This window comes from Drosophila arizonae, chromosome 4, assembly GCF_054131065.1.
Source record: "Drosophila arizonae isolate 15081-1271.41 chromosome 4, UAZ_ARI_1.0, whole genome shotgun sequence".
Taxonomy (NCBI): domain Eukaryota; kingdom Metazoa; phylum Arthropoda; class Insecta; order Diptera; family Drosophilidae; genus Drosophila; species Drosophila arizonae.
In genome coordinates, this window is record NC_142924.1 from 13049493 (window position 1) to 13069968 (window position 20476).

The 20476-nt window shown below is 47.6% G+C and overlaps 4 protein-coding genes across 13 annotated transcripts in view; all 4 read left to right on the forward strand.

The window, feature by feature from the left end:
• LOC108614321 (capon-like protein) overlaps nucleotides 1-4223 on the forward strand; it is a 48275-nt gene extending 44052 nt beyond the window's left edge. For 6 of the 10 annotated variants that reach the window (XM_018008395.2, XM_089468987.1, XM_089468982.1 and 3 more), the window contains one exon: nucleotides 71-1921. In XM_018008395.2, coding sequence (XP_017863884.1) covers nucleotides 71-1168 — 1098 coding nt within the window. In that variant the 3' untranslated portion in view covers nucleotides 1169-1921. Of the gene's footprint in view, nucleotides 1-70; nucleotides 1922-2392 lie in introns of those variants that run through there. The other 4 variants (XM_018008396.2, XM_089468985.1, XM_018008393.2 and 1 more) reach the window with 2 other exon arrangements.
• A 737-nt stretch (nucleotides 4224-4960) lies between these two features.
• On the forward strand, nucleotides 4961-20413 carry Tmc (Transmembrane channel-like). The gene is made up of 19 exons (XM_018008392.2): nucleotides 4961-5471; nucleotides 10271-10407; nucleotides 10487-10527; nucleotides 10620-10889; nucleotides 11109-11236; nucleotides 11491-11595; nucleotides 11986-12174; nucleotides 12289-12419; nucleotides 12506-12616; nucleotides 13233-13327; nucleotides 13414-13510; nucleotides 13570-13662; nucleotides 13725-13880; nucleotides 13964-15716; nucleotides 17247-17351; nucleotides 17454-17635; nucleotides 17703-17879; nucleotides 17968-18290; nucleotides 18351-20413. Exons 1-19 carry the CDS (start codon nucleotides 5217-5219, stop codon nucleotides 20000-20002), a joined length of 6000 nt encoding a protein of 1999 aa, XP_017863881.2. The 5' UTR covers nucleotides 4961-5216; the 3' UTR covers nucleotides 20003-20413.
• LOC108614322 (uncharacterized) lies at nucleotides 5881-7285 on the forward strand. Its single transcript, XM_018008398.2, has one exon. It carries the CDS (start codon nucleotides 6030-6032, stop codon nucleotides 7158-7160), a length of 1131 nt encoding a protein of 376 aa, XP_017863887.1. The 5' UTR covers nucleotides 5881-6029; the 3' UTR covers nucleotides 7161-7285.
• LOC108614323 (uncharacterized) lies at nucleotides 7483-8688 on the forward strand. Its single transcript, XM_018008399.2, has one exon. The coding sequence runs from the start codon at nucleotides 7640-7642 to the stop codon at nucleotides 8537-8539; it is 900 nt and encodes a 299-aa protein (XP_017863888.1). The 5' UTR covers nucleotides 7483-7639; the 3' UTR covers nucleotides 8540-8688.
• Nucleotides 20414-20476: the final 63 nt, after the last annotated feature.

Genomic DNA, 20476 nt, shown 5'->3' on the forward strand with positions numbered 1-20476 from the left:
TTGTTGTTCTTGTTGTTCATTGATTAAGTTAAGCTGCAGAGTTAATGACTTGAGATACCCTTTCCAACAGCAGCAGTCACAGCTGCAGCTGCTGCTCCAGGCGACCAGCAACAACAACAACTTGGCCACCATCAATCAGCAGATCAACAATCTGGGCAACATCAATCAGCAGTTGACCTCGCTCAGTCACCAGCTCAGCGGCCTCAATCAGCAGAGCCAAAATCTACAGAATCTGCAGAGTCTGCAGCAGACATCGTCCACGACCACGGCGCAGCAACAGGCTCAGCAGTCGCAGCTGACGCCCCCGACGCCGCCGCTGACGTCTGGCGGCGCCAGTGGTAGCAGTTCATATCCCTCGATGAGCCAGCTGCAGACCATCAGCAATCAGCTGCAGCAGCAGCAACAGCAGCAGCAGCAGGATGCACTGTCCAAGGATCTGTTTCAGGTCAACCAGGAGCTGTTGAATCGCCTGCAGGCAATGAATCTTAATGCGAATGCCGCGCAGCAGACGCAGACACAGACGCCATCGGCCTCGCCGCACAATTCCTACTTCTTCGTGAATCCGCTGTCCTGCACACCAGCCACGCCCAACAACAATGCAGCGGGCGGATTCAATTTTCTGGCCTCGGCCAGCGGCATGAACGCCGGCACGTTGACACCGTCGCCGTTGGGCACGCTGACACGCAACTCATTTGCCGGCAGCTCCATGCTGAACGACGACCTGCGTCTGAGCATAGAGCAGAATCTGAACAACCTGGAGGAGCAGCTGAAGGTGGCGGTGTCGAATGGCAATTTGGCTGGCTTGGCCTGCGGCGGCTCCTCAAGCACCAGAGATACGAGTCGCAGCTCCTCCACATTGGATTCGCCGTCGTCGCCGCGTCAACGCAGCTGTAATAATAATATCAGCCCGAGCAGTAGCAACGGCAACAACAACAACAACAACAATGGGAATGGCAATGGCAATGGCAATGGAGGCAATAATAACAATTCAAGAGAAACCCGCTTCAATACGGTGCTGCTGCGTGTAACGGATGAGGCGGGTCATCAGCGTAAGCTATCGGCCACGCCCAGCTTTATAACGCGCAGCACCAGCGAAAAGGTGCCCAATCGCAGCCAAATGATGAGCCAAGTGCAGCGCACCGCCTGGGCCAGGCACACCACCAAGTGAGCGAGACGCGAGCAAACGCTGAGAGTGGACCAGCTCTTAACTACAGATAGTCAAATTAAGTTAAGGTTGCATGAGAGTGTGTGAATGAGTATGAGTATGAGTATGAGTATGAGTATGAGTATGAGTATGAGTATGAGTATGAGTATGAGTATGAGTATGAGTATGAATATGAGTATGAGTATGAGTATGAGTATGAGTTTGAGTATGAGTATGTGAGCGTTTGAGTAACAGTATTAAATAATAGAGCTCAACTTGTTTATTAGTTTGCATTTTAAGTTGTTCGAAATTCTAGTCCTGCAAGGTCTTTTTCAAAGCATATTCTGAACAGAAGAAGATACTACCACTGCAGCATATCATAAAATAAAGATATAAAATATATAGAATATACACACAATTATATAAATTAACTATGAAAGTATTTGCTCTCCCCTTTAAAGTGTCAAAGTAAATAGTTGCTAAGCTCTGAAAATTATTTTAGCTCAAATCTATTTAGAGAACTGTTGTTATGTAAATGTTATGTTTATGCAAAACTCTTCCACAAATGTTTGCTCAACAAATCTGAAAAAGCTCAATAATTATAAACATTATGTGAACGAATTTCGTAAACAAACACAAAGTTAATTTGATTGCAGCAAATGTTCAATGTATAATATAAAATTTAATTTATCAACTAAACTTTAAGCTACAAACAAATCAATACAGGCAAACAACAAGCAACAACAATAAAATATAAAAAGCATATAAAACAATTAATTTCTATATGGTAAAAAATTCAATATATTTTCAATATATTATCATTATGTTCATTAATAATTGTCACTTTTCGCAGCGTTGGACAATTTCACTAATGAGTTTTACATCGGCAGCGAGCAAAAAATCCATTGCATACTTTCGAGTGCTGTGAATAAAAACGTGCTGCATACTTTTTAGCGCATTTGTATTACGCATACACCACGTTGGATAATGAACGGCCGAGCAGGCAGTGCATAAATTTGGTGTGATAAATGAAAAACGAAGGCAAGCAGAGAGTGCAGCAATAAGAAAACGCACAGAAAAAAAAACAAGTGTCGCCGTTTTTCACTTTTCTTTCTTAGGCTACCCCTCCCCTACTTACGTTTCCCTCTCCTTCCGTCTTTAGTGTTGGTGGACAGCAATTTGCGCACATAACTCATTTGCATAAATTTTCACACTGACTTTTTGTTTATGCCTGACTCATTTCCACAGCTCTCGTCGACGGCCAAAGTGGCCCGCTGGTTTCAACAGCTGCCCTGGCACACCGCCTCGCTGTCCCGCCCCGAGAGCGGCTTCGTCTCGGGCGATTCGCGCTCTGAGAAGTATCAGGAGGATCATTTCTATGGCGGCATGGTGAAGGAAACGGATGATTTATGCGATGAATTTCTGCTCGTCGAGGGCAGCAGCACCATTTGGACTAAGTTGAGCGCCAAAAAACGTCGTAAATTGCTTGGCATGCGTTTGGGCAAAGTGACAACATTTTAGCTCCAGCTCCCGGCCAGCCGTAATGTGTGCGTTTATTAGCTGTTAAGTGCGTTTTTCTTAAGCATAGCCCTAAGCAACGGAGCTTTTATCAAGCCAAGTAGCTAGTTACTTATACATACATATATACATAAATACATTGATATATTAACTTAGGCTAGCGAGTATGAAAATCAATAGACTAAATGACCAAATTAACCCAAAACGAACGACATGCTCATTGAAATGCCATGAACATACACAAACACAAACGTGCACACACACGCTCGAAATGATAAGATCAAAGCAAGATACAAGTAGCAAATAGCCGTAGACGTAAGTCAATTAGCGAGCATAAGGCTTAAGCTCAATGTGTATTTAAGTATTAATAAACTAAGTAAAAGTATTTGGCATGTAAGACACAGATAAGCACACACACAAACACACACACACCCACACACACAAATAGAAGGCAGGTAAACAGGCAGACGTTCAATTCAGGAAGACAAGCTATTCATTTTGCAGACAAAGCGAACGCATTTATCAAACGCCTGCTTGGCTCCAACGAAACAAAAACGAAACGAAGCGAAACGAAACATCATAAAAGCACCGCAATTGCTGCTTAACTTGGCCAACTTTTCATGTTTGAGAAAAACTGGTTATTAAGCTAAGCAAACACAACATGCAAAAAGAGCAAGCGGAAAATGGAGAGAGCTGCAGCAGCTGCCGGCCGGATTTGCCTGCTGGAAACTGAATGGTTAAGTAAATAAGCCAAGTTAACAACAAGGACAGCACAGCAAAACACAACATACATGAACACCCACACACGCACATACGCACACACACTTTGGCTCACAGGAGTAGCACCAGGAGCCGCAGCAGCCACAGCAGCTCCAATGTTTGCTATTCATACATTTTTCAGCATGAAACATTTTTATGCATAAATCGATTTTACTTTTATGCGGCCCTCGTTTTGTGTGCGAGCGATTTTTGGACGGCGCTCTATAAATTTACGCCGTCGGGCTATGCGGCGTATACGTGATTACCGCAGCTGGAGTGGATTTAAACGGACAGCCAGAGCAAGCCGGCGTAGTTACATGGATCAGATCAGCTTAAAGATTGAGTGCAAAGTAACAGGAATTGAATTGCACTCAACACTTTGACATCATTGAAAGTTTCATGAAATAAGTTAGCATTTAGCATATAGAATTTTAATAAGGCGCATTCAGCAGAGAATTCGTGTCAACATTTTCAAGAGTTCTCTGCTAAATGTGCCTTAAGGCTACAGTAAGAGACGATTTCCCTAACGATTTTAAGCTATCTATGATTATACAAATTTGGAAATTTTTTTACGAGATTTTAAATGTTTTAGTTAATTTATGCAACAATTTTTGAGACTGAAACTTAAATTTGTACTAAGCATAAATAGAAAACGCACACAAGCACACACATACATTCGCATTTGTTTTTATGTACAAGTGAATCATTCCAAGCGCATTTTGCAAAACTATCTAATAATAGATTAATTCCATTTTATGTTTTTAAGTTCTGCCACAGAATAAAGTGAGTAATAAAAATTAAACGTACATGCGGTTTTTAATTTGTTGTTGCTGTTGCTGTTGCTGTTGCTGTTGCTGTTGCACACTTTGCTGTTCAATTAATTTAACGTGCTGGGCATGTAATGGAGCCAAGAGCTGCATATCAGCTGGACGCTGAGGGGCGGGCAACAGGACATGGGACATGGCACAGCAAGTGGGCTTGGCTGGCAGCTGGCAGCTAACAAGCGCACTCATGCGCTTGGTCATTGGGCGGCCGGTGGGCGTGTGAGCGTGTGGGCGCGTGGGCGTGGGGGCGTTTATATCGTATATTGAAAATTAGAAAACCCACCCAAGGCGACTTATGTGTGCGGTCATAATTACGAACGACGACATTTGTGGGCGTTCGGGGGCGGTGCGGGGCAGCGCTCTGACTAAAAGCAAAAGAAGCGCACTAATGGAGCGCATGAAAATGAAAAATGAAAAGCGCGACATGCGATATTTTCACTTTCTACTTTTGTAATATTTTTTGTTTTTTTTTTTTTTTTGTGTTGGTTTTTGACACTTTTTGGGGCACAGGCAGCGGACATAATTATACAGAGCTAAAAGCCATGTAAATGTGTAGGCAGCGCGACGACCCTGAAAACAGGAAGTATACACACACACACACACATACACATACACAAATTTATAGACACGCATATAGTGAGCGCACAACATGAAGAACATGTGAGCTATGTGACAGCAACAAGAAACAGTTGAAAGTGCCGCGTGTCCTGTTGTGTCCTGTGCTTCTGCCAACGTCATTCGCATTCACATTCGCACATTCACTCGCCAACATTCACATTTATTGCGTGGCTTCAACGCCAACGTCGACGCGTTTAATTCACATTTTATTTTCGCTGCTGCTGCGGCTGTCGACTGGGCGCGTAATTGTTGCTTCCCTCGACCAGGACTGGGCTATAGTACGTTCGCGTTGGCGCTGCACAGCGGACGTGTGCGCGGCACTCAGTGAATTCACCAGAGCAACCAAGCCGACCATGCAAAACCAGTCGACGGACAACGCGGAGCCATCGATGGCCAACGCAGCGCAGGATTCGGCCGACTCCATGCGCAGCACACCAGCCGCTCAGCCACGTCGTCCCAAGCCTGGCATACTCCGTTTGGACATCAGCAAACCGCGGCGTTCATCAGGTGGTTCTGTGGACTTTCGTTGCGTGAGTGGTGCTGGCGGTGGCGCTGGTGGCGTTGGTGGTGGGGGCAGCAGCGCCAACGTTACGGGCGCCAACAGTGAGGTAAGTGAACATGATTTACTGTACACCAGGGAGTGCTTACGATTTGGCCAGAGCACGTGCAGCCCCACAAACCACACAAGAGCTGCCAACAGCAACAACAATGGGTTAAGCGGAGATATTTATATACGCTTAACAAAAAAGTCACAAAAAATCTGTTAGCTGGGCTAAAACTATTGAAGCTTGACCTTGCTAACAGCCCTTATAAAAGTTCCCAGGTAAAGCAATTGGCGCTAGTCTCACTTTATGATACCCTTTGTCAGCCACTTTAGGAAAACAGGGTATATAAAGTCAATAGCTTAATTACCAGGGCGTAGAACGGCGTAGGGCAAACAAGTTGAGAGGCTTGCCCACACATTGTCACGCTCACTCATTATGGCCTAATTGCTAAAGTGAAATCTCAGTAAGCCGGACGTCAGCTGGCTGGCCCATTAGTTGTCAAAGCGGCTTTCGGAAAAACATGTTGTCTACCTTACTTTAAGCTAAAAAAAAAGTACAAAAACGCACAACAATATTTTCAACTGAGCAAATACTAAAAAACCAATAGAAATTCTCAGCGCAATGGCGGGGGAAGCGGGAGATGTGACATCGATGAACTTTCTGACCGGCAGCAGCTTTGAGGGATCGTGGAACTCCTCGGTGCGTATGATGGATGGCTTTGGCAGCTATCGTTATCCGGATGGCAGCGAGTATCGGGGCAGGTTTTCGCACGGCAAATTCCATGGCTTCGGCCACCTGAAGCTGGCCGCACCCTATCGCTTCACAATCAAGGGCGAGTTCAAGAACGGCAAACTGGTGAGCGTTGAGGACATGTGGTTCAGCGATGGTTTGCATGTGAAAGGCACCTTCGAGAACGATCAATTCATGAGCGACGAATGGGACTATCTGACGCCGAGCGATCGTCGCTATCAGGCGGAGCGGTACTATGGCCAGCAGCCGGTGGGTCCCACGGCGTATCTGACCAAGAGTTTGCCACCACGACGAGTGCCGCCAAAGTGCTTTGACGCCGAGGAGGGGCTCTACAATTCTGCCTCGGGCTGGCTGTTCGAAAGGCAGCCGCCATTTACAAAGGCCGTTTATGTTGGCTGTTCGCAGGAGAGGGATTGGATAATGCGGCATTGCCGTACCCAACAGTTTGCGGACATTATAGAGCCGCTGCCCAGCTTTTGTAGGGATATCGTCAAGAATAATCTGGAAACTGAGTCGGGCCAACTGAAGGAGATCGCCATCTACGCACCCAACCAGGAGATCGATCGCAGTCGCTACTTCCCCAAAGTGTGCCACGAGAAGTTGCCGGTGGACACAGAGCAGCCGCGATATGAGCGCCCGCCATTCCAAATGATGAATGCCACCGAACTCTGCCTGGACGATCACATCGCCAAGGAGCAGGTCAAAGCTGAGGAGCACAAAACATCGTGGATAAAAAGTCGTATGCGCGGCAGAATGCCACCAATGCCAAGGGATCGCGTGTGGACGAGCAGCTCAGATCCGCGTGGCGGCGACTCTGGCGTCTCCTGCACCATCTCCAAGAGCATGTCGGAGAAGAACCTGAAAACGAATGTGAGAGCCTTTTACGATTCGGCGATGGCACTGGCGGGCAAGCAGCATACCGATAGCTTGTATGTGGTCCAATCGAACATGAAGCGTCCGGCCAGCTTTATGGAAATGAATCGATCAGTGTTTGACTTTTAATCTCAAGTATGATTCAATTAAGTTTCCGAAGTAAATTCAAGTAAAAATAAAAACAATCGGGAATTATAATATAACATATATTTATATATACAAAATAAATGTTCGTTGTGAAGGATAAAAAGGAAGCAAGGCAAGGTTTGTAATTCTGTTGCATTTTATAAAGAAATATATATGTTCTGTAAGGTTTATCATATTTGGCATTTCATATATGATAAGCTTTCCCAGTGTAGTCGAAAATACTTATGTATGACAGCTTTAGAAACGTGTGTAAATCAAATATTATATGAAACCCGGCTTCAACTTGGGGAGAAATTCTACCAATCTAATTGAAAACTCGCTCTGATAACAAGTTAAATGTAAAGTAGAAATACAAAAAAAGGTTGGCTTTCTGTTTTGAACATTTTGACACTTCAAGTTGTGAAAATAATAATAAATAATAACACAAATATAAACCAATAAAAATATTGTACATTGCACAAATGGATAAACTAGCAGCTAGATCAACGGACACGTCGGGCGTGCTAACGGGCGCCAAGTTCTATGGCAACTGCGACGAGCTCGGCATGCAGAACTATGGTCTTTATGTCTACCCGGATGGCACCAAGTACTTGGGACAGTTCCACAACAATCGCTTTCATGGCAACGGAACTATCCAGCTGCCGCATCCCTACTGTCTGTACTTCTCAGTGCTGCATCAGCATGGCAAGCTGCTGCACATATTCCGAATTAGCTTCAGCGATATGCTGCAGGTGCAGTTCAAGATAACGGACCACGGGCTCAGCTTCAAGGACTGGAACTATTGCACTGCAGAGGATCGTCGCTTCAATGCGGAGCGCTTAGTCGACATGGGGGAGATGGGGTCGGAGACTGAGCAGGAGTCACAGAAGCGGCTGCGTCGCAACATATTCGATCTGGGCTTTGGCGAGCTGACCGACAAAGGCATGCTGAAGAATATACCGCCGCATATATCGGAATCGCACAGCGTGTACGTGGGCTGTCGCAAGATGCGCCGCTGGATACGCGAAAATTGCCGCCATGGACCGCTCAAGGGCAAGCATCTCAAGCAGGAGGTGCTGGCCAAGTTTGCACGCCAGATCATACGTAACAATTTAGAGAGCGCCCAGGAGCTAACCTCCCATCCGGTCCGATCGATGGTGCAGAACACAGCGCACAAGTACAGGGTATGTCGACGCTCGAGGAGTGCGGAAAGCTCTAGCTCGGCCAAGGAGGTGCGCTTGCATGTGGCCCTCACCAGCATGAGCTGCAGCTCCCTCATGGATCATACGGTGAAGCATGGGCCCCAATACAAGCGGGTGTCCACAAGAAACTATCCCATTCGACGCTCGAAAACGGAGGAGAACGTTTGCCGCTTGAACTAATCACTAAACACTAATCATAGTTGGAACTTGTATCTTGATATTTATTCATATGTTGTACGGCTAACCCAAATTTCATAGTATCCAAGCTCAACATCTTTTTAGGTCAAAGCCATACGCCAAATATATTGCATTGCCTCGGGCGTAAACCATGTTTGGGCGTTTGATTTATGGCGGGCACCTCAAAACTGCAATCGAACATGGGAAACCACTTAAAACATACACACAGCTATGACTATGTGAATGTGTGTGTGGTATGTGTGTTACTGTCTTGTGGGTGTGGCATTTGGGTCAACGGGTTTCAATCTCTTTGTCTCTCTCTCTCTCTCTCTCTCTCTCTCTCTGTCTCTCTGTCTCCCTCTCACTCTCTAGCCGAAGACATTTGCAAATGCCGTTGCACCTGTCACAGCGGCTAATGAACCCATAAAAACCAACCAAATTATGCTACACGTGCGACATGATTTCCAGTTATAGCGGGACGAAGCATAAAGGGATTGGCTGTCAGTCAGCGGGGGAGGGGGGCGGCCATGTCCGCTCTGGCACGCACAGATAAATTTGGACGTTAATTAAAAAGCCATGGCAGGCGGAACTTCATTTAATTAAAAGGACAGTCGAAAAAGTCTAAGGATAGTGAAATCTGGTAAAAAGCGCTTTCGCTTTCGCTAAAACACGGCAAACGACTAAAAGTTATATGAAAACATATTTCAATAGTGGGCGCGTCCTATGCTCGTCTCTTTGTATGAGAATGCCTGAATATATGTGTGTGCGTGTGTATGTGTGTGTGTCGTGTGTTTGTTCGTTGCTATTGTAATTGGCGATTTTCTTTATCAACCCTTGCATGTTTGATTTTCATTTACATGCCAGGCCAGTCGGCTAGCCCGGCCAAGAATACAACGTGACTCAATCCTGGCACACACACACGCACACACAGACAGAGCTTTGTCGACCATCTAAATGAACATTCGATGCCCTGGCTGGCTGCCTGACTCCTTGGTTTGGCCAACTGGTTACGCCAGGCGTTGTTATCACATGCCGCTGGCGATTTTAGCGCTCATTCGTCTTCGTTTCAACTGGGCGAGGAATTCAACGAGTGGTCAGCCCGAGCGTCCTGCGGCCCCGACCCTTTTCCTACCTCAATACCGATGCGCGTGTCTATGTAAATTCCATACCATGGACTTGTGTGTGAGTGTGTGCGTTTTGGGCACGTTTTGGCTTTGATAAGTCCGGCGTACATGGGTAGGGTTCGGTTTGGTTCTTTGCGCTTCATTCATATTCATTCATTATTAGAAAAAATTTAGCTTTGCGCTTAGCGTTCGCTAGCTCGCTCGCTCTTCAACTTGTCTTGGCAAAATGCCTGAGTGTGTGTTGAGTGTGTGTGTGTGTGTGTTACGGTGTCGCGTTGTCCTTTTGATGTCCTGTTTGTGCGGCTTTGCTGGTTCGACCAGTTCGCTAAGCCGTTCAGTCTGCGCTTAAGGCTGCTCCAAAGCGTTACGACAGCACAACTAGCAAATATACTAAAAAATTCATTTCTCGGCACGAAATTGAAAAGAGCAAAATCTTAAAGATTAAAGACTTATAAATTTAGTTATAATAAGAAACAAAGTGAAGACCCGAAAGTATTTGCAATGTGCCTTACATAAATAATAAGAATATTCAATATATACACGATATTCAATAGTGAATGTTTTTGATAAGCGAAGAGTGAGAGCTTAATTAAAATTAAACAATTCGTAGAACAACTCGGGCGTCACTTCTCCACATCAGTTATCCGTGACGTGGGCGCCGCCATGCGATTGGGATAAGAGCGGCTGGCAAATGCAGAGCAGCGCCGACGAGCGCCGGGAATATTATAAAGGACAAAGGGGCAGACGGTGAGTTCAAATCAAAATCAATTCCGAGAAACTGTTTACGGTTCGAGTTTAGTAAATGAAAGGCTCTTCATCCCCCTAGAACTGCATCGCAGGACGATAACAGGTCTTATGAACTGAACGGTAGGCAGACGAGACGAGGTAGCTCACCACTAATAGCTCCCACTTAATTGTAATTACTTCCCACAATTTTCGCCTGTTTTCGGTGTGCACAGATTTGCACGCACAGAACCAGAGCAGCGACGTCGACAGCAACCATCAGCAGGACTCGCCCTACGAGCAGCAGCAAAATGGCGCCGTCGATGCTGATGATGACGAGGAGGACTACTCGATTTCCGTATCGGCGATAATGCAAAGACGTGCCAGTGTGCGTGGCTACAGAGGCAAGCGTGGCAGTCGCAATTCGCGCCGAGCATCGAGTCCCATGGATCACGTGCTGGATACTGTGGAGCGGCGGCGCTCCAGTGTTTATACCACAAGCTCAGGCAAGGCTCAGAGCAATAACTGCTTTCAAAGATTTCCATTAACTTGCTGCTCTCCAGTGGCTAATCAGAGTGTGTGTGTGTGTGTGTGTGAGTGTGTGTGTGTTTAGATGACGGGAGGCAGTTGTAGTTATTTCAGCAGCTACGTGCGCCCATTTAACGGCACGTGGCTAACGTGGCGTATGTGTAATGCTTACATTGCTTTTGCTTTTGCCTTTGCAGAGGAGGGCACCAATCAGGAGTCCACGCAGGAGCAAATCTTTGAGAATATACGCCTACACAAGGAGGTCATACAGTCGGTCAAGCTACAGCCATGGCCCATACGCAAGAAGCTCAAGCTGGTGCGCCAGGTAGGCTGCCCTCGCCCTCGCCCTGGGCAAACTAGGCCAAAAGCTGGGCGCGTCGCATTTCACGCCTTCGCCGTAGCCTTAGCCCCAGCCTGCCTTAGTGGCCCATTAAATTCACAGCAAATATTTCGATTTCATGTGTCAATCTTTTCTCGCCCTCTTGTCCATGTTTTCCATGTATTTTTTATTTCTTTCTCTTCGACTCTTTTTTTTCATTTCTATTCTATTTTACCTGGCATTTTTAATGATGTTGACAGGCAAAAACGTATGTGGCACGCCACGAGGGCGCGCTGCAGGAGCGCTTTGCCATGTCACGCAGCACGAGAGATTTGTGGGCGAGGTTTAAAATTTTAATGGCAGCGGTAAGTAAAATCTTTCAGCACTCCAGACCTCACACACACACACACACTAGCACACACACAGATATAGTTGCATATGTTGGCCTGCAATTATGGCTTGGCTTGGCAAACACAAGCCCCGATCCCATTGCCCGACTGTCCAAACAAATGTCCTGCATATATTTATGCTTTGCACACAATTTATGGAGCGCTGATAAATCAAGTGCTCCATAATTCACAAAAACTTGTCGACACATCCAGCAAACGCATATTTTTTGTACACATGGAAACCAATTAAAATACCAAATCGACAAGACTCGAGTCGAGCTCAAGGCAGGCACAGTTCTCCATCTCTTTCTCTCTCTCTCCCTCTCTCTCTCTCTTCTCGCTCCATAACTACATCGCCATCTGCAGCGCTGGCGGCACTGGAAAAGGGAGACCGCCAGCTTTCTCACAGTGCTCATACCGTGGGAGCTGCGCATCAAGGAAATCGAATCGCATTTCGGCTCCGGCGTCGCATCCTACTTTACATTCCTGCGCTGGCTCATGTGGGTCAACATTATGATAGCCATACCGCTCGTGGCCTTTGTCATTGGACCGGAGGTGAGTCCACGCTCCCAACTGAATATTCTCATGGGATATTTATATATTCCCTCTCCCCCTCTCTCTCTCTCTCTCTCTCTCTCTGTAAATATATGTATATATGTATGTATTCAGTACTTTGCCACCAAACACGATGAGGCGGATCCGCGCAAACGCATGTCCGAGCCCGAATACAAAGTGGCTGGGAATCTGTTTACATTCTGGGAATTCGAGGGCTATCTGAAGTATTCGCCCATGTTTTATGGGTAAGTAGAGAGAGCTGGATTTTAAATAAAAACCCGCGTATTACGAACCGCTGTCCTTATTCTGACATCTTACTTCCGGCTTCTAGTTATTACTCGAGCACTTCCGGCATCAGCGCATCCGGCTACAAGTTACCTTTGGCTTATTTCCTAACTGCCGTCCTGGTCTACATCTACAGCTTTGTGGCCACGTTGCGCAAGTGAGTATCGGGAACGGGCGGGGACACTTCATTAAATCTTTGGACATCGAAGCCACAAAAGCAAACCGAATGCCAAAAGTGGTCGTTAATTAATTAAACCGAACATCGCGCTGATTAAATAATCCAAATCTTGTCTCTAGGCGTGTCCAGCACAAGAAGCAGGCAAAACTTTTTTCGTTTCGCCCATCGGCCGAAACTTGGCCATTATGATTTACGCACGCACGCAGTCAGACACGAGACACGAGACACGAGCCACGAGACGGTGGGGCAGTGTGGCTGAGTGGTTGCGTGGCCGCCCATTGGGGCTGGGGATGGGGCACAGTTGGGCTGGAGAGCGTCTGCGCTTGTTTCGTTTAATGGCTTTGTCGGCATTATGTTGATTTCGTAATTGAACAAAGTAGCAATGTCAACAGCGTGGATGCCGGCACTGACCTTGCCACTTTCCACTTGCCACTTTCCACTGGCGCAGCTTGCCACATGTTGGTGGCACGTGCGCGGCATGCGTGAATCGCACTCATATTTATGTGGCTTTAGTCTCTGTCTGGGATTTGTGCGCCAATTATGTTTTGCTGGCAGCTAACGCAGAAACTTTTCGCTCTTTTATCTGCATTGACAGGATGGCTGAGAACTCGCGCAATTCGAAACTTTCCTCGAAGGATGATGAGTGTGTGTTCTCCTGGAAGCTGTTCACCGGCTGGGACTTTATGATTGGTAAGTAGCCTGCCCCTCGAGTACCGTTATTACAGCAGCTTAACACACCAACACACCGACACATTGACACACACACACCAACACAGGGCACGCAGAGACAGCGCATAATCGCATCGCATCCGTTGTGGTTGGCTTCAAGGAGGCGCTGCTCGAGGAAGCTGAAAAGAAAAAGGATAATCGCAAGTAAGTCGAAAGGAAATCAGCGCCAATCGCAGTTTATAATTGGAGTCTTACGCTCGCAGCTGGCGCGTTATCCTGCAAAGGATACTGGTGAACATTTTGGTCATGGGCTTGCTGGGATTATCAGGTGCCACAGTCGTATTGCTGGTGAATCAGTAAGTCCTTTCGCCTTCGCCAGCCAATGCATTTAATTATAGCTGACTATTTCATTCGGCAGCTCCGAGGACTTGGCCAAGCATGACAATTGGCTTAGCCGCAACGCGGTGAACGTGACGATGACGCTGCTCTCGTTCTTCCTGCCAATGATTTTCGAGGCACTGGGCTTGTTCGAGAACTGGCATCCCAGGCAACAGTTGCGTCTGCAGCTGGCCCGGTAAGCAACCAGGAAATCTCTTTAATGGCATGCCATTCACTAATCTATTTACGTCTCTCCTGCTGCACCACCCACCATCCCAGCATCATGATACTGAACATGCTGAATCTGTACTCGCTCATGTTCTCGTTCATCTACAAGATTACCAGCAAGGAGAAGCCGCTGCAACTGCTGAAGCAGGAGAACGACACCAACACGCAGGAGCTGCACAGCCTGATGAGCTCCATTGCGGCGCTCCGGGCGATGACAACGACCACGCCCATCTATAGCGACAGCACCTCGGATGGATTTCTCGACGACTTGACGACCACTGGGCTGCCCTGGGGCGCCGACGGTGCTGGCACCACAGACTCCCTCTACTCGAGCACAGCTCTGGGTGCTGCGTTGGTATCCGCTGTGCAGAGGCTCAAGTGCTATAACATAACTATAAAATGCTCAAAACCCAGACATCTGTGGATAACCTCGAAGAATATAACAACCACATTGATGCTACTCAATATGTCAACCACAGCGATATTGCCAACAACCACACCCAGCACCACGGAAGCAACAACAACCACTTGGTCAACTCTGCCACCAACAACAACAACAACAACAGAAGCGACAACACTACCAACTACGCTTCCCTGGACTACTTTGCCAACAACGACCACAGAGGCGACAACACCAACCACACCAACAACCACACCAACAACAACAACACCCACATCAACATCAACAACGACAACGACAACAACTACAGCAATGCCGTCAACAACAACAAGCACTACTCAAACTACGACAACAACAACAACCACGACCACCGAATCGCCATTCACCACCGATGAGGAGCCAGCATATGATTATGGCAGTGATGAGCCACAGCTGGACTCCTCCACCACGACGACAACCCCGGCCCCAGGCAACGACAGCTACTTCAACTATGTCGATTACTTCGAGGGCGCCGAGTTGGCCGATCCAGGCGACGACTATCAGTCAACCACCGAGGAATCAGATGATCCACTGGCTCAGGTGCTAGAGCAAGTGAATGAGCCGCCAGCGAATCCACGGAAAAGAAGAGCTGCGCCCGAGCCACCCGTTTGGCATGCGAGCAAATACAGTCGAAGATATCGCAATGATTCGAGACCTAATTCGGCTATAACCACTGAGCCCTCAACAGCCGCCAGCACGCCAAGCAGCAGACCCACATACATTCCTCCATATAGACCGCCGAAGAGAGTTCTCAGCGAAGAAGAATGGAATCGCCTGTTGAGTCAGGTGCGTGGAGGACGCAGCCGAACGACGACGACCACACAACGGCCCACCACAACCACAACGACGTCTACAACCACCACAAAAAAGACAACGACAACAAGAAGGCCCACAACCACCACAGAGGAGCCCACAACCACAACTACGGACAGCTACGGCACTGAAGCGAGCAGTAGCGATGGCTACAGCAGCTACAGCCCCACCAGCACCACCGAAGAATTTGAGTACACTGATCGAAATGGGGCCACCATCACGCCCTTTTTCATAGGCGCCGATGATATAGCAGATGTGGGCAGCACCGTCTACTACGATGACGACGAGGATCTGGAATATTGTGTGATAACCGTCTGTCCGAAGCCTGGTGAAGACATCTTTGGGGGCAGCACCACACCCGATGGCTTGGACACCACGCTGAGCGGAGAAGTCAATCATCCTACGACAGTAAAAAAGACCCAGCTGGAACGAAAGATGATGCGGATGAAGGAAGTTGAGCTGAAACTCAAACAAATCCAAATGAATCTGACGACCATGTGCTGGGAGACCTCCCTCGGTCAGGAGCTGTCAAAGGTCATCGTCTTCGATGGGGTAAGTGGTGGGCGGCGGTGGGGTGTGGCGTAGCGGCTACTTAGCAACAGCCCCGAACCGACCACAGTTTAAACACGAATTTATCATCATCAGTAGGAGCTATCAATTTCCTTTGCGGCAGTCAAATGCTTCATTTCCGGCGCCGGACTCTGGCAGATAAACAGCTGCCACCTGGCACATATCAAAGAGCTATTTAAAGCTAAAATATGATCGAAGTTTATGATAACAACTACAGATACGCAACGCCCAAGCGTGAAATCCCGTTTAGCCAAATTGTGCGGAAAATGCTTTAAAAAAATGTTGTTTTCCGCTTTTCATGCACAAAAATCAAATTTTGGCTGTGTGTGGAGCCATGGCGAAAAGCTACAAAGGGAGAAAGTAAAATAACGACAATGAGAGAGAGAGAGAGAGAGAGAGAGAGAGAGAGGGAGAGGGAGAGAGAGAGGGAAAGAGCGATAAAAATAAAAATACGTTAGAAGGTGACGCTCTTAACACTGCTCGACTAAGAGATACTCTGTTGACTGTATAGGAAAATATTCATGTAGCAAAAATATTTTAAATAATTTTATAACAGTAAAATATTGACTTAGGCTTTAAGATTTTAGCAATTAACTAAAGTTTGACAGCCAGGTCGTGTGTTACCATATTGAATATACCCAGTAGACAGGAGAACATGAGAAGAAAAGTATTTTATCATACTAATCGCTCTCTGGAGTCTTTTAGCCACCAGACACAGCTGGCAGCCGGCGTCTGGCCAAAAATTTATATCCAATACCCATTTGCATAAGAAACATTTTTGAACTTTTGGCATCGATTTCTCAAGTTTTGCCTTTGTTGAACGAGTGTCGATTGGCCAAGGATTTGATTTTGAACTTCAAGGCTAATCGCCAGCAAATTCATGGGGATCTACGGCCAACTTTTCAGGGTCAATCGGTCTTCACTTTAGGCCTACTTTTTGGCTATTGCTGTAAACATCTTTGGACGAAGCAGCCAACAATCAACAAAGGAAAAAAAAAAAGAGAACAGACAACAAAAAAAGGACACACGATGCTGATTATGAACAGATTATTGTTGTTGCTGTTGTTGTCAACTCGACATGGCGGACGTAATCTCTATTAAACGATTTGGGCATATAAATTAAACAATTTACGAGGCTTCAGTTAAGCGCATTTATGCCTTATGCATAACAAAATTTTCAGCTCTGCCTTCGTTAGGGACAAATTGGGTTTAGGGCTTTGCGATTGAGGGGTTGATGGTTTGGGCGCTTGGGGTTGGGGATTTGGGGCCATGTGCGGTTTTACGGCTGGGAGCTGAGCACGTGTTCGTGCATGAATTTCGGCTGGGAAATGAATGGGTTTTTCGCTCAGATAGTTTGGGGCAAGCAAATCGGCTATAATCATGGCCTTAGCTGCAGCCCGGCCGGACACGGCAAGACAATGCACAGCGTGCGGTACGTGTGGCGAGTTTTAAGCCGAGGTCAGCCAGTACTTCATTGCAACATGCCCCTAAAACACTAATCCTCTTCACCAGCTGATGTCCATCGTGGCGCCATTGTGCATCGACTTCTTGCGTGCGCTCTTTGTGCGATATGTCAATCAAAACTGGTGCTGGGACATGGAGAAAACGTTTCCACAGGTAAGAGATAGCACAGCACAGTCCCACGCCCACTATGCAACTCTCAACTTTCGACCTGCTGACTAATGGGTGCGCTTTGTTTTTGTGGCGTCTGACATGCAGTATGGCGACTTTAAGATAGCCGAGAACATCCTGACGTTGATTAATAACCAGGGCCAGGTGTGGATGGGCATATTCTTCTCGCCGGGGCTGGTGCTCATCAACCTTGTCAAGCTGATGATTATGATGTACTTCAGGTCATGGATAGTGCTCACCTGCAATGTGCCCCACGAGGTGGTCTTCAAGTGAGTGCTCCAATCACCAGGGCTTAGCCTTCATCGATGGCTTCACTTAATCAATTGCTACTTGCAGAGCGTCCAAGTCCAACAATTTCTACTTATCGCTGCTGCTGACCATGCTGTTCCTCTGCGTGCTGCCCGTGGGCTATGCAATTGTCTGGCTGCGTCCCTCCTGGCACTGTGGCCCATTCTCGGAGTACAATCGCATTGCCGAGTTCATTACGAACACCACTCGAAACGCGCTGCCCAAGTGAGTAGCACTACAATCAAAATCAAACAACCAATCTGGGCTTTACTCTCACTTACTCTCTCTTTTTGCCTCTGTCTCTCATTAACAGACAACTCCACGAGCCTCTGGACTACCTGACGTCCTCCAGTACCGTCATACCTTTGCTGCTTCTGCTCATTCTCATCATTTACTATCTCATCTCGCTGACGGGCGCGCTCCGCGAGGCTAATCAAGATCTGCGCACTCAGCTGCAGAAGGAGCGAGAGGAGGAGCGCAAGAAGATTTTTAAAGTACCCGAGGTCAAGCAGGCGGAACCAACGGCCACCACGCTGACAAATCGCTGGCGCAAGGTGCTCGAAGCATCCTCGCCTGTGACGCCCACACAGCCGCCAGATTTCGACACGGAGGAGTACAAGAATCAGGCCAGAAAAGGTGAGCCAAATATTAAGAATTTCACTAAACCGTATATAAGCCTCCCTTGCACCTCTCCAGAGCTCATCTCACGCATCATGAAGAAGGCGCTGCGCAAGGGCTCGGCCACCTCGGACGAGGACTCCTTTGTGCGACGCGATGATGATGACACGGACACTGAGCACCAGGACTCGCTGCCACACGATGAAGAGCCCAAGGAGAAGCGCTTCGGCATGTCACGCCTGCAACAAATACGGCGCACTCGGAAGCCATCGCTTGTGGACATCGTGCAGATTGCCAAGCAGGAGCGGGCACGTTCCGGTTCCATTGCGGCAGCCAATGCGGCACTGGATAACGGGGCTGGCGGGGGTGGCGGAGGTGGCAGCAGTCCGGGCACAGGCGTTGACGGCGGCGATGGGGGTGACCACTTTCCCGTGAAAGAGCCGCATCCCAAGAGCCGCTTCAAAGTCGACAGACACGACAAGAAGGAAAGGGAAAGCTTCAGGAATAAAAGGGATAAGCAGCCGCCACACAACGATTCGACGTCACCCAAGCCCAGTGAACATGATGCAGAGACGAATACTCGCGTTGTCAACGAGCGACGCATTAGTTTACTGCGTCGCAAGCGAGACAAGGAGGAGCACCCGAAGCCTGCGACGCCGGAACCGGAATCACAGCCACCTCCAGTAATGGCTGCGGATCAGGCCCCACCCGAAAGCCAGTTTCACATTGTTGACGAGAAGAAGCCGGTAGAGCTTGAGGATGAGGAGCAGGAAAAGCCCTTCAAGGAATTGCCAACGCCTCCAAAAGAAGGTGGTCACCTGGAAGGCCTGGGCCTGGGCAAGTTTAAGTTCCGCAAGCACAGATCGAAGGCAAACAACGTGGCTGCCAAGCCCGAGCCCGAGGTCTTCAAGTTTGATGAACAAAGTCTGGAGAAGAGTAAGTCAGTGGAAATACCACAAGTGCCCAGCTCGGAGCACCTGAACAGCGAGCAGGCCAGCGGCAGTGAGTCGCATGCACTGCCCTCGCCCACGCCCAGCCTGATGCACAGTCAGCGCCAGATGAACTCCGAGAAGTTGGCGTCGCTATCACGTCAGGGACGCAAGAAAATTGGTTCCTTGTTGGCGTTGGTGCGCGAGGCGGTCAACATCAAGAAGGACGACGTGGAGCAGGGCTCCGATGAGTCACCAGGACCAACCACGCCCACATACTTGGCCTATACACCGCCGCCACCGCCTTCGCTCTTGTCGAGCAATTCGAGCGCCACGGCACTGGAAATGCCACCCACACCGGAGCCGGACTCACCGACGCCCAGCGCTCCGCTGCACTTTGGCTCCAGCACATCCTCGGCAGCAAGTCGTCCTACTGTCAAAATAGTCACAGGAGCCGGTGCCTCATGCTCGACACCCACCTTGGCCACCATGGACGATCTTGAGGAGCTGGATATGCCCGGGCCCATAACGTTTCCCAAACGCAGTGCTTCCCAGCGGCGACGTGCCTTGAGAGAGGACTCCCAAAGCTCCATCTGGTCTGATAATATACCAACCATTACCATCAGCACCACCGGCAGCGATGAGTGCATCGTGGACCAGGATCCATCAAGTGCAACTGCTGCTACAGCTGCAGCAACCACACCGGCAGCCGCTGTAAATGGACTACCGGAACACAGTGATTCACCTGGACCCACGGTCAACATCATTAAGATCAACATAGAGGACAGCGATGAGCATTAAAACTATTTCCAGAACTCTTCAGCTTAGAAACCAAAAGCCACGTAGTCTTCTTCACTAATTAAATTAATTTAGTCTATTCGCAATTTAGCTTAAACTTGTTAAAAACAACTTGTTAGCAAAACCCTAATTGTCTATCCAGAATCTATATATATTGAATAAAATAGTTTGCTTTCCTTAAAATCAGATGACAAGATGAAGTTAAAGAAATTGATAATCTAATGCATGCGCCATGTGTTTCATAGCAATCAGCTTTTGAGTATGGCTGACAACAGCAAAGACACAAACCGTTTATACCAGTGGGTCGAAATATTCGCAATTTGAAAAAGTCAACTATAAGAATATAAATATATAATAGGCTGCTATGTTAAATCAAACTAAATTTAAGTACAAAAAAAAATTAATAAATACATAATATCAATAATTTTTCAGTTATAAATTCAGCTCATTGAGTTGAGCAAATTTAAAGAAAATAAA

Coding starts and splice junctions, on each gene's coding strand:
- Tmc (XM_018008392.2), top strand. CDS start 5,217: ATGCAAAACCAGTCGACGGACAACGCGGAGCCATCGATGGCCAACGCA. Junction 12,175..12,288: donor CCTTTGTCATTGGACCGGAG/GTGAGTCCACGC, acceptor GTATGTATTCAG/TACTTTGCCACCAAACACGA. Junction 15,717..17,246: donor AGGTCATCGTCTTCGATGGG/GTAAGTGGTGGG, acceptor CCTCTTCACCAG/CTGATGTCCATCGTGGCGCC.
- LOC108614322 (XM_018008398.2), top strand. CDS start 6,030: ATGGCGGGGGAAGCGGGAGATGTGACATCGATGAACTTTCTGACCGGC.
- LOC108614323 (XM_018008399.2), top strand. CDS start 7,640: ATGGATAAACTAGCAGCTAGATCAACGGACACGTCGGGCGTGCTAACG.